The sequence below is a fragment of the Schistocerca gregaria genome, chromosome 1 (assembly GCF_023897955.1).
Source record: "Schistocerca gregaria isolate iqSchGreg1 chromosome 1, iqSchGreg1.2, whole genome shotgun sequence".
NCBI classification, from domain to species: Eukaryota; Metazoa; Arthropoda; class Insecta; order Orthoptera; family Acrididae; genus Schistocerca; species Schistocerca gregaria.
The window spans coordinates 905,511,699-905,525,944 of record NC_064920.1 but is presented as its reverse complement, the minus strand read 5'-3'; the positions used below and the strand labels follow the sequence as shown (position 1 = coordinate 905,525,944).

The 14,246-nt window shown below is 44.9% G+C and overlaps 1 protein-coding gene across 1 annotated transcript in view; it reads right to left on the bottom strand.

Moving 5' to 3' along the window:
• LOC126274704 (uncharacterized) overlaps positions 1 to 12,763 on the bottom strand; it is a 1,213,049-nt gene extending 1,200,286 nt beyond the window's left edge. The window contains exon 1 of the mRNA XM_049977135.1: positions 12,353 to 12,763. Within this exon, the coding sequence (XP_049833092.1) occupies positions 12,353 to 12,390 (38 nt within the window). The 5' untranslated portion in view covers positions 12,391 to 12,763. The remainder of the gene's footprint in view (positions 1 to 12,352) is intronic.
• Between the last annotated feature and the right edge of the window lie 1,483 nt (positions 12,764 to 14,246).

Below are 14,246 nucleotides of genomic sequence, written 5' to 3'. Positions count from 1 at the left end.
TTTAAGTTACATTAAGTAGTGTGTAAGCCTAAAGACCGATGACCTCAGCAGTTTGGTCCCATAGTCCTTACCACAAATTTCCACAACAACTAATTATTTGTCACTAAGAAGCGCCGGCCGCGGTGGTCTCGCGGTTCTAGGCGCGCAGTCCGGAACCGTGCGACTGCTACGGTCGCAGGTTCGAATCCTGCCTCGGGCATGGACGTGTGTGATGTCCTTAGGTTAGTTAGGCTTAAGTAGTTCTAAGTCCTAGGGGACTGATGACCACAGCAGTTGAGTCCCATAGTGCTCAGAGCCATTTTGAACTAAGAAGCAACAGTAGCGGCTAAAATGGGTGAATTTTCTGATGGGTGAAAGAGTGTTCCTTGTTGTAAATCCCATGTGCACATGTTCCATGCCTGTGTTAAATACACGGATATTTTCACTGTCACGCTGTGGTGAGAACACCAGCTGGCGAGCACAACGCATAGCAGGGTGCGGTTCACTTCCTGGAGGCACATTTTGCACTCTGCGTGAAGACTGCGACGTTTGCAAGGACTGGCGTATCTATAGGTACGTGAGTGCTGCCGCTGTTCTGCCTGTAAGGGAGCGATCCTCGTGGTCTTTCAGGGAAGCAGCCAGTGAATGGTAGCGTGTACATGAATGTAAATAAGCTCGCTCCGCTACAGTGTTACTGTCTTTCCTGCACAAAAGGAACACACTTGTTTAGCATACGCACTTGTACAGACAGGGGAAAGGGCAACGTACACCGCTGTTAGCCACCTGTTCACCGCAAGGGTTTCCTGCGACTGGAAATTTTGTCCAGTCTATTACGTCTAGCAATTAATCTCGCAATAATTTGAATGTGTTCTTTTTAGCACAGTATGCGCACATCACACGAAAAAAAGAGAAAAGGAGAACACATTTATAAGGTCATAGACTCTCTTAAATCAGGCATATCAATATGCTAAGATTTCTATGGCGTTTCATTTATGTGAATATTTTGTTGTTGTCTCAAACAGATCATCTTTCCCAAAACTTAATGTACCGCACCATTTGTAACGGTGGTCATTTAACATCAGTTTTCAGAACGAACTACTACATATTTGGTTCTGAAAACTTGTTGCAAAATACAAGTCTTATTCATATCAAAATCACCCCTCTGGTTAATGGCTCCTTTATCAAACAAATGCGCAAAGACATTTTGTGGGCATAAAAGGCAAAGTTTGCCAATTGTCCATGAGGGCTTCAATAATAATAACAATAATAATAATAACAATAACAATAACAATAACAATAACAACAATAATAATAATAATAATAATAATAATAAATATATCCCATATAGAAGAAGGCCAACGGCCTTGCAACAGTGGTAACACCGGTTCCCGTCAGATCACCGAAGTTAAGCGTTGTCTGGCTGGGCTAGCACTAGGATCGGTAACCATCCGGTCTGCCGAGCGCTGTTCGCAAGCGGGGTCCATTCAGCCCCTGTGAGGCTAGCTGAGGAGCTACTTGATTGAGAAGAAGCGGCTCCGGTCTCGTAAACTGACATATGACCAGGAAAACGGTGTGCTGACTACATGCCACTCCATATCCATATCCAGTGGCACCTGTGGGCTGAGGATGACACGGCGGCCGGTTGGTACTGTTGGCCTTCCAAGGCCTGTTCGGACGGAGAGAGATATAGAAGTGGGATTCGTACCTATCTTTTATGCGGTTTTCACTTGAAATGCTAGGCCGTAAAACTTCGCTGATAACTTTATTTCTGTTCTATTCAGGTAATGAAACTCAATAAGCAAGGAAGTAGGTTAATAGCTAGTGAATCACTGTGCACAAGAAATCGAACTTAAATTATCTAATAGTTGGACCTGGAGTGGGAAAGTGCGTGGGTGGAAACCGAAAAGTCGTGGGATTGAATCCGGTCAGACCGCTGAATTTTCAGTCTGCATGTAACCTTTCTATGGTGTGAACACCTTATACGTTAAGAACGAAAGGTGGTAAGGAGTTCACATTATACTCTAGGTTCCCTTTTCCCCAGCATTATTATTATTATTATTATTATTATTATTATTATTATTATAATAAATCGTCGTTACTGTGCCGTAAGTGCCGGCAGTGTCTCTGTTGATGTTCTAGAATTATGCAAAGATATATAATGACACACGCCTATCATAAACAGAATAGCAGATAGAAGTCGATCAAGTAAAGGATCTCCTATTTCGATGTTCTCACACGGGGCTGTGGCGACTGTGATTCAAAAGCTGTGCTGCGGATGGAGAAAGAAGTCTTCTCTAGTCACGAAAATCCTGAGCTCATGATAATCGCATTCACAGAACTTGTTTAAAGTTGTATTTTCTATCTATTGGCATCTGGCATCGTTTAAAACATATTTGGTTGTACAAATTTGAACAACCACCGACAGCGATAATGCTTACCGGAAGATGGTCTCGTACACGGAATTTTGACATGGCACCTCAAGAAAGTGTCCAGTGTGGTCAGAACAGATCAGTGAACTGGCCACAAAAATGTACCACGTCTTCCTGCCCACATTGTCTGGAATGTCTTGAGTGGGTGCTTAGGAGCTAGATGTAACAAGAAACGGGCTTGACATACGTGGAGACCAAGTGATCAGCTCGTTACCTGCAACGTATTGGTGAGTCCTATAGCCAACCCTCATGATGTACGTCTACTTATTGGTCAGGCTTACTTGCCCTACGCCGAACAAAAGGTCTGTAACTTTGTAATCCATTGGTAGACTTATCCCACAATACGTTTGGGTCCGTAACTTTCATCTCACAGTCATATGTTCGTGGGAATGGGTTCCTTACCTCAGATTGATACATTGGCTCCCCCCATCATGTGTTTAAATTAACAATATTATTAGCAACGTGTCCTGATACTGTAGATTAACTGTGACCGGTTTCAGGTACCGTACGGGGTTAGTACACACGTCAGGGCGTCGTCGTCAAACACAGTTCGTGCAGCTGACCGAATTCTTGCGAGTCACTCGGCGATTCTTTCAAAGAACCAGCCGCTCGCTGGACGTCAGGCGTCAACTGTGTCTGTGTTAGAAGTGTATGCTGCTTGGAAGTGCATCGACTATCAGATTATAGAAGCAGCCACTGCTGGAATTAAGATCCATTTTATACAACGAGGGACAACTACGATCATCAGGATACGTTTAATGCATGCTGGACTTCGAGCAACTAGCTGCTTGCCAGCCTGCCTTCCTCTGATGGACTAACAAAAGACACAACTACAGGGATAAATGACGCAAAGAAGGGACGCAAAAATGGTTCAAATGGATCTGAGCACTACGGGACTTAACATCTGAGGTCATCAGTCCCCTAGAACATAGAGCTACTGAAACCTAACTAACCTAACGACATCACACACATCCATGCCCGAGGCAGGATTCGAACCTGCCACCGTAGTGGTCGCGCGGTTCCAGACTGAAGCGCCTAGAATCGCTCGGCCACATCGGCCGGCGATAGGACGCAAGAAGATTCCGTGTCAATGATAACAATGAGATGGGAAAAGTTATGGGATACCTCCTAAAATCATGTCCGACCTTGTTTAGCCCGGTGTAGTGCAACAACTCGACATGGCATTGACTCAACAAATCGCCGGAAACCTTCCGGAAATTTGAGCCATGCTGCCTCTGTAACCTTCCACAATTGCGGGAAGTGTTGCTCGCGCAGAATTCTGTGCACGAACTGACCTCTCGATTTTTTCCGATAAATGTTCGATGGGATTCATGGCGGGCGACTGAGTGACCACATCATTCACTCGAAATGTCCAGAATGTACTTCAAACAGAATTGTGGCCTGCATCCAACGTTAATCACGCTGTGATCTGTTCTGGCCAGCACAGCCGGGCAAGATGGCGCAGTGGTAGACTAGACTCGAATTTGGGAGGGCGAAGTGTCAGTCATCCAGATTTCTGTTTTCTTTGCTTTACCTGTAATTAAGGCGAATACTGGGATGGTTCCACTGAAGGACCACGGCCTGTTTCCTTCCCAAACCTCCGATCCGTGCTTATGTTCCGTTTCGAAGGACTTCGCCGTTGATGGATCGTTGAACTACAATCTTCTTTCCATTTCTGTCCAGGGCAGATCTTTAAAAAGATCTATTCAAATGAGACCATCGTTTCGCAGCTGACATATTTTGCAAGCGTATTATCGAGATTAGTGTCCGGACACAGCTCTACGCCATTTTAACGATTCAAATCTTCATGTCCTCGAGCGTGGTCGTTCGATGTCTACAATCATTTTCGATGAATAGTAGCCGATCTTTCTCTGTTTTTCACGTGGACACTTGGGAAACAAATTTGTTGACGTGCTATGGTCAGAGGTTCATCTCGGTATAACTGAATAGCATCTGAGGTGTGTGCATACAGGACACGTGTTTAAATAGTCTATTTGTGTAATAACTGAGGTCTGCTTGTTCGGTAATACAATGGAGAATGTCCAATGAATATTGAAAGCGGCGGAATGTGTTTTGGCGTTTCACGTATACAGTGATTCTGTAGACAGCAAAAGTAAATTACATGTAAGTGTATTTCAATTTTCAAGTCAAAATTTTGTGTAGTGGAATACGAGAGTAATTTAGACTATCAGTTCTTATTTAATTAATGATGTTGCAGCACAGACTCCAGAGTGATACTGTAGTATTTGAAACTTTGCTTAGGCAGTGCTAATGTAGTGCCAACGATAAGTGAATGTTATGTAGTTATCGTACTTCAGTTTAAAATCCAGGTGCCACTCGTGTAGAAATAACAATGCTGTTACATGCTTTTTCCCTCGTTACAAACAACAGAAATAACAACAAGCTAGCTTACGCTGTCAGAGGTGGAAAAACCATAAGGAATCAATATAAATTTCTTCACTATGAGTAAAATTCGCGCAAGAACTTGAAAAGACACACCGAAATACTGGAGAACATATTTTTCTGATATACCTCCTGTCATAGGTGCAGGAACAATCCGTATCAGTAATGTGGTTGCTGAAAACGAAAAGGAAGTTCACAGATTACTTTAGGATTAGAAGATGTGAAGCAGCAGAATAGTTGCAATGGATGATCTGTTCACAGTCTTATAGTGGATCTTATTCCTGCCGAAGCAACAGCTGGAATGGAAGTATCATCGCAGTTATAATTTTCTAATGTAGTGACACATCCTGAGGCATCAAGGAATTGTAAGTTTGGTAATGGAGGGAAATGTAGAGGCAAAAATTGATTCAAATTGGTGTAGGTTGCATTAGTTATGCAGAGATAAAGAGGCTTGCAAAGGACAGACTAGCACGCAGAGCAGTATCAAACCAGTCTGCAGACTTAAAACCATAGGAACAACTACAATGTATAGTCTAATAAATAAACTTACACCGCGGTGAAAAAAGTCACGCGATAGCAATATATCCATCTGCAGATGGCGGTAGTATCGCGTGCACAGTGTATAAGGGCAGTGCATTGGCGGAGCTGTCATTTGTATTCAGCTGATTCATGTGAAAAGGTTTCCGACCTGATCAGGGCCGCACCACGGCAATAAGCAGACTTTGGACGCGGAATGGCAGTTTGAGCTAGGCGCATGAGATATTCCACTCCAAAACCGTTAGGGAATCAAATATTCCGAGATCCACAGTGTGGGCCCCACGATACCAAATTTCTGGCATTACTTCTCACCGTGGACAACGCAGTGGCCGGCGGCCTTCATTTAACGACCGAGGGCAGCGGCGTTAGCGTACAGTTGTCAGTGCTAACAGATAAGCTACACCGCGTGAAATAACCATAGAAATGAATTTGGGACGTGCGACAAACGTATCCGTTAGGACAGTGCGGCGAAATTTCACGTTAATGGGCTGTGGCAGCAGGCGACCGACGTGAGTGCCTTTGCTAACTGCACATCGTCGGCAGCGCCTGTTCTGCGCTCGTAGCGATATCGACTGGAACCTAGACGACTGGAAAACAGTGGCCTGGGCAGACAAGTCCCGACTGCAGTTGGTAAGAGCTATGGTACGGTTCGAATGTGGCGCAGATCCCCCAAAGCCATGGACTCAAGTTGTCGTCATCAAGGCACTTTGCAAGCTGGTTGTGTCTCCATAATGGTGTGGGGTGTGTTTTGGTGTGGAATGGGGTGCGTTCTTTGGTACACCTCCACTGACGATTGACTGCGAACGGTTATATTCGGATGCTTGGAAACCATTTGCAACCACTCCCAAACAATAATGGAATTTTTATGGCTGACGCGATTGGTTTGAGCTTCCGACTGATGGTTTGGCCACCAAGTTCGTACGGGATGAATCAGAGTGAATATTTATTGGACACAATCGACAGGTCAGTTACTGTACAAAATCCTGCACCCGTAACACTTTCGCAATTACGGACAGCTATAGAGGCAGTATGGCTCAATAGTTCTGCAGGGGACTTCCAACGACTTCTTGTGTCCATGCCACATCCAGCTGCTGCAAAAGGTCGAGCAGGACGACGTCTGACAGTATTAGGAGGCATCTCATGACTTTTGCCACCTCAGTGTAAGGTATAGTTTCATGTTACAGTTCGCATTATTTTCAGTAAACAAAAAAGTATGTAAATGCATTTTTCTCGCCCAAGATCATGGACACGTCGCTTTTATAATTTCTCACTCACATGTCCAAATAGTGAGGAGTGTATGCGTGAAATATCAGTAAGAGCGACTGCACACAAGGAAAATGGAAAACTGTTGAGGAACACTTAGATAGATATTGCCTAATTTGCAAACTGTAATAAGAAATCCCATTAAGGGAGGAAATGCGCAGATCAAGAGCATGAGCTGTGAAGGGAGCCAGCAGTGACTCGAGTACTTCGCTTTGATCTAGATTTCCGCCCTCTGTTCGAATTACTACAGGCGAACACCCTTCATCTCGTCCTACAATCTTCTTCAAGTGCTCCGGCCACGACTACCGCGGGCGTCAACAGGATGTTGATCCTCAAACAGCGTCCATCTTACACTGGAAAGAAGTGTGTGTGTGTGTGTGTGTGTGTGTGTGTGTGAGAGAGAGTGAGAGAGAGAGAGAGAGAGAGAGAGAGAGAGAGAGAGAGAGAGAGACGGCTCCTTCACGGCCCGGCTGTCTTTTACAAGGGGCACTCGCTGCGTGGGGCTGCGCGGTGCTGTATAAATAACCGCGCTGTACGCCGTGGCCTTGCACGCGACCGCTCCACGGCCGCGTCACCGCCGTTGCGTTTCGCCCCTCCGGAACATCCTCGGGCGACGCTTTGTCACAGTGCACGCATGCTCGGAGGCTGGACGCACCCACATATTCGCTTCCCGAGCCAATAGAAAGCGAGAGCCAGCAATTACGTAAGCGCGTTGGCGGCCGGCGGAGTGACTTGCAGCGCCCGCGGCGATTTCCATACGACAACATCGGGTGCAGTTGTGTTGCCACCACGATGCGGAACAGACCGTGACAAGGCAGCACTTGCGTCCCTTTTTCGTCTCACCGCATGTAACAAAGTTTTATCGAATGTGCTTAAGAAAATTACGGTTTTGTTTCCAATAAATACCTTTATTTTCTTATTTTTTGAGGCTACTTGAGCCAGTCACTCAACAAATTCCTTCGCCATACCACATAACGCATGCAGTTGTACACACGAAGGAACCTGAACCTTCGGAAGTTGTGCGGTGATATTTTCTAAATATTTCGATATAAGCATCAGCGGTTTCTGGCGGCACCAGCTCAGAAATAATTTAATTATTTATTTAGCCTCCTACCGCAGCTACCTTTGTTTCTGAGGCAATCTCCTTCACGACACTGGAAACTCGCGTAATGTTCAGTCGCCGGTCGGTGTGGCCTAGCGGTTCTAGGCTTCTAAGTCTGGAACCGCGCGGCCGCTACGGACACAGATTCGAATCCTGCCTCGGACATGGATGTCCGCGATGTCCTTAGGTTCGTTAGGTTTAAGTAGTTAGAAATTCTAGGGGACTGATGACCTCATATGTTAAGTCCCATAGTGCTCAGAATCACTTGTAATGTAGTCACCAAAATGCACAACACAAACAGCCTTCATACAAAACACTGATGTGATGCCGTCTCTGTGGATATCGACCAAACCTTTTTATCACCAAACCCATCAATACTACTGTACATAATGCAACTAACAAAAAGTTGGAAATTTGTGGTAAGGTCTTAATGGGACTAAACTGCTGAGGTCATCGGTCCATAAGCTTACGCACTACTTAATCTAACTTACGCTAAGGACAACACTACAAGCACCCATGCCCGAAGCAGGACTCTAACCTCCGACGGGAGCAGCCGTTGCCACTGAAAGTGGAACATACAGAATTGTGCACATATTTCTGTACATTATTTAATAAAGTAATATGGGAGTCAAGTCTACAGTCTTTGGACTGACGAAATTTCGTTAGAATATCTCCCAACAGTGAATGTACAGTACCAGGACTTTTTCCTAATGATATTGCCAACTTTGCATGATAAAGTGAAGCCACTGTATCAACCTGAGGTAAGGAACCCATGCCCACGAACATATGATTGTGAAATGAAAGTTACGGACCCAAACGTATTGTGGGATAGGCCTACCAGTGGATTACAAAATTACGGACCTTTTGTTCGGCGTAGGGCAAATTAGGTGGTCCGATAAGGTAAGGAATGAGGAGGCTCTACGCAGAATCGGAGAGGAAAGGAATATGTGGAAAACACTGATAAGGAGAAGGGACAGGATGATAGGACATCTGCTAAGAAATGAGGGAATGACTTCCATGGTACTAGAGGGAACTGTAGAGGGCAAAAACTGTAGAGGAAGACAGAGATTGGAATACGTCAAGCAAATAATTGAGGACGTAGGTTGCAAGTGCTACTCTGAGATGAAGAGGTTAGCACAGGAAAGGAATTCGTGGCGGGCCGCATCAAACCAGTCAGTAGACTGATGACCAAAACAAAAAGGGAAAATTAGCCTGACCAACAAGTAGGCGTACATCATGAGAGTTGGCTATAGGACACACCAATCCGCTGCATGTAACGATCTGATCACCTTGTCTTCACGTATGTGAAGCCCCTTTCTTGACACATCTAGCCCCTAAGGATCCACTCAAGACATTTCTGATAAGGTGGGTAGGAAAACGTGGTCCATTTTTGTGGCCAGTTCACTGATCTGTTATGACCACATTTCATACCTTCTTGAGATGCCATGTCAAAAGTCCGTGTACGACACCATCTTCCGGTAAGAATTATAGCTGTCGGTGGTTGTTCAAATGTGTACAACCGAATATGTTTGCAACGATGCCAAGCCTACGTAGTAGATAGAAAATACAACTTTGAACAACTCCTGTTAATGTAGTACCTTGTTTAACTTATGCTGATAAACAAATTACGAAAATTAGTGTACTTTGATCTTTTGTCATCGTCAGTAAACGAACGGTAAATTTGAAATTTCCTCATTTTCATTTATGAGTTTTGACATTTGCTCTTCCCATCATGCCTACGTGTTACTGTCATAGACTAGCAGGCGAAAGAATTTCGTGGCTGCTAAATCCTAGATAATTTCCATCATATCGTAGAAAAAATAAGCCGAAAAGTTAAACCTAATTAAACCTCATTACTGAAACAGCCACGAGTAATGGAAAAATTACACACTGTGCTACATCGGGATACCACCAAAATGACTAAAAATGGAAAGGTAGAAGCAATGATAGTGCTTTGGCCGACACAGTAGCTGTCATCTTCAGTTACATATAATGAGCGTCATAGGAAAACAGAAAAAAGAGAATTAAAGTCAATGCACCGATCGACTCGTGACGATGCTCTATTGATGTTTGTTTTCCATTTCGATCGTTGGTTGAACACCTATGGCAGTGGGTCGCCCTCTTACAATCTGAGAAGGAGCAAATCCAAAGCACGAACGCCACTGCAACATGTAATTTCCTTTTTGCCTAATCGATCGTTGGTTGAACACCTATGGCAGTGGGTCGCCCTCTTACAATCTGAGAAGGAGCAAATCCAAAGCACGAACGCCACTGCAACATGTAATTTCCTTTTTGCCTACACAAAGCTATACCTAACGTTAACGTGAGGCACTGCCAGAACGAACCCTGGGATCGAGTCCCATATTTTCCGATTTCGGGTGTTGGAACTAGAGGCACAACCACAACGTTATACAACGCAAAGTAAAACTATCGGAAGAAACGAAATTTGTTATATCATGCAGTGCTCCCCATGCCAGGCTAGATATCAATCAGCTGCTTATGAAGCACTGGAAACTAAACGCAGTCCAACTCTCAAGAAATGCGGGACCATCTGTCAAACTGCAGAACGCCTGTGAGGAGTCTATGAATAGCAGCGGATATTTAAGTTATTGCTAATGAAAATATTGTAAAGTTGTGGAGAGAGAGAAGTTTTCACCTTGTTAGGGGCTACAGTAAAATTAAAACCTTAATCTGCTGATTGCAGTTTCGTGGAACTGATTACCCAGTAACAGGCAGCCAATGTCATTTTCGGCAATCAATAACGACCAAAATGGAGCAATCTGCATTGCGAATGTGTTACCGGTGCTCAGGTTACTCCGTTGTCTGTTTTGGAGTCAATTACTTAATCTTACAGAAAACCACTCGTGCCTATGGTCACTGGCACAATCATCGTTAGTCGGCCTCTGTAGTGCCACATAAAAAGTACCACACTTCTCCTAAGGCGGCTTACTGTCTGTCCAGCGACATTAGCAAAATCCTGCACCTCGGGTCCAAGCAATGCCTGAGCGACACAGTCTTATATAGACGCTTAGTTACGAAATTAACGGTGAAGTAACACGGCTTACTTAACAGAGCGCTGAACTTGGGCGTTAATGTTCCACACCCATCATCTTGGGTATTCCGTGGAGCTTTAGTGATATAACTAGTATAATTATATGTCGGGTTACAGAGCAATAGTGAAAGAACGAAGCAGAAATACATCATACTTGGTAAGACCCAAAGACAAGACTTGCCGTAATCTCATAGCCTGTCTTCTGCTTATGTACACTTTCAAAATGAATGTTAAAAAGTAATTTTTGCACGTACTCCAGCTCCAACAAGTGTAGTCTCCCAAGGCTGGTATCAACCGAGTATTTATCAAAGCATATCTGAATAACAGAAATAGCCTAGAATCGAGTAGTAACACAATCTCAAAAGATCTGGCAATCCTTTTGACATCTCTGTGCTGTTTATTTAATTCAGCCCTTCCCTCCAGTAATCAAATAAAAATGATGTTCTACAAACCATTCCTCAGTTCGAAGAGATGCACTAGGCTAATTTTGGAGGCCAACCCAGAAGCTTCTTTGTCGTAAGTAGCAGTTAATATCTAATATTTATGCATCATACTGTTACTACTTGCGATACACAGTTTCAGCGTACCTACACTGTTAACACTTCCCAGACGTTCGTACGCTATGTCCTACCTCGCTAAGTTACTGCAGTTATTTATGCAATTACACCCAGATAATGAGAAATGAACTCACGGGAGCTCAACACCCATTTACATTGTTGACAAACAGTAGGCGACGTTCTGCGATAAGATAAGGCGACACACATTAAAAAGTGCTGGCTGTAGCGAAGCGGTCGCCAGGAAACAATGGTTCTGTAGGCTTTTCTTGGTTCTCCTAGCTTCGGGTTTTACGAACGACGTACAGCTTATGCTTGCTTAGAAATGTCATCCACACTCGCGGTATCTTCTACTAGTAATTCGGAAACTAGCGCTGTTAGGGGAAAATAGTTGCGGTATTTTTGTGACCACACGCGTGTTACTCAGTAGAAGTCACACAGTCCACACTGCACTGATGACCATTGTTTTTCTTCCAATCAACAGGTAGTATTGTATTTTGCATTTGCGCGCAAGAGTTTTGCGAAAACCCTGATCAGAATTTAGCTGTAGCAATGGTGTTATGTTTCTGAGAAGTCTCGTGTTCATTACATCATCTTGTCTTCTTACTACATTCTCAGCACTGGCTTTTGAAGATTTCCACTATTACGTTCTATAGGATACTGAAAAAGTGAACAAAGAAGTGACAAGGTCGTAGCCAATGGATTTATCTGTACATTTCAGAAGTGTCTCTGCTTCGCACAGAACTACGGACGTATCTGTGAATATTATAAATGCAATGGCAGCAGACTCCTTCGCAAAGTCGATAGAGCCATCGGGAGAAAGATTTCTTAACTTGTAGCTAACAACTTACTCATGTAACACTGCGCTTAACTGATAGCACATCGTTTAGCATATAATCGAATATTTAGCTTCTTAGGTAAATTCCAGACGTAAATGAGATGCAGTTTCCTCGACAGATTACATGCCGTCACAGCAATGGGTTCACGATTGGCACACATGTACTGAGAAGAAACTACAGAGGGGTGTACTCACCGTTTGGGCTTCCAGCGCCTCTTGAGCACACCTAGCATGTAGGCGAAGACGTAGCACAGAAGAACGACCCTCTCGAAAGAATGCAGCCAGGCAGCAGGGTCGGCGCCGGGACTAGTCCTGGGCGGTGCAGCGGGCTCGGGCTGCTCGCTGCTCAGGGGGGCGGTCAGCGAAGGGGAGAATTCCGCCTCCTCAGATTCCAGCAGGTGGCTGCCGCTGCCGGCGCGACTCTCCGTGCTGGCCCAGCGGGTCGCGTGCGTGCGCGCTGCCTGCGGGTCGGGGCGACAGATTCTGCAGGCGGACCTTATCTATCCCATATCACGCCGCTGCCGTCAACGGGCGATCAGCGAGCGAGAGGCTAGGCTCGGCAGCAGCGATCGCGCCCACCGCGGCCGACTTCAGCCAGGCAACTGACTGCCATGCCTGAAACAAACAATATGGCCGACGCTCCGCCGGCCGGGTTCGGCCGCCCTCGGCTCGCTCCGCCTGCAGTCGGACCCGCCCGGCAGCAACCTTGGGTCGATAGCTGATTGCGGTAGCTGTAGACTGCGGCCTGACTCAGCGCGGCCACAGCTGATCGACGGTCGCTGGGAAGCCAGTGGCAGCTGTGGTAAACACCGGCGCCTGCCAGGGTCTCCGCACTTTCGCCTCGCCATTCAGTTGCAATGAATTCATGGTAAGAACTGGGCTACACGCACGAGGCACCGTTGTAGTTAAATAGCCATCTGTTTCAAGGCGCTAAGAAGACACAGAGTTACGTGGCTTTTGTTAAATGTTGGAACTCCTCTGAACTTAGAATCCTTCTTGATTTTTGTGCTTGCAAGGAAATATTGCTAGATAGATACCGTCTTATACATGACACAACAACTTCCTTTTATTTTACCCATTCTGCTTCGGCACTTCCTGCGACGTTTTTAGTACGTAAGTATTTGTTGCCAGGAAAATACTGATATCTAACTCTTTTATTGTTACAGATGATACGTAATACATTGGCACTGGTATTGTTTGATACCGTTAGAAAAGGCATAACTATTACATATAAGATAGTTCAAATTGTTTGAAATTTGTTACGATTGATTTATAACTTACACGAATGTCTCGAACGTACAGTAACATTTGATGCAACACGTGGTTTTGTGTCAAATATCAAATACATTTTTGCAAGAGATTTCAAACGTTGTCTCCTACATTTCATCTCATAAAACTTATGTCAATAAACACGAAAAATAAAGTGCCTTGTCCCACGTATAATGGATTTTTTTCAGCAATTTAACCTTCCTTTACTAAAAGGATTAAATAACGGAAGTGAATGAATTAGATGGGACCCTGTTATTACCATTGTTTAAAGAGGTATCAGAACCATCAAATCAATAGCAAACAGTTACACTCTGTATCGTTCACTTCTGTTTCAGTTATCCTTGGCGCCGACCGCGGTGGCCGAGCGGTTCTAGGCGCTTCAGCCCGGAACCGCGCGACTGCTACTGTCGCAGGTTCGAATCCCGCCTCGGGCGTGGATGGGTGTGATGTCCTTAGGTTAGTTTGGTTTACGTAGTTCTAAGTTTTAGGGGACTGATGACCTCAGATGTTAAGTTCCATAGTGCTCAGACCCATTTGAACCATTTTTCAGTTGTGCTTCGCTGCCACTGACACGTTTATTTACAGTACGACTCTGAAGATGGACAAAGGTAGTGTGTGTGTAATATGATGAAGAGCTCCACTCTACAGTAATAAGGACTTCCCGCTACGGCGTCGTGCTTGATACTATTACTCCGAAGCCGGCCGGAATGGCCGAGTGGTTCTAGGTGCTACAGTCTGGAACCGCGCGACCGTTATGGTCGCAGGTTTGAATCCTGCCTCGAGCATGGATGTGTGTGATGTCCTTAGGTTAGTTAGGTGT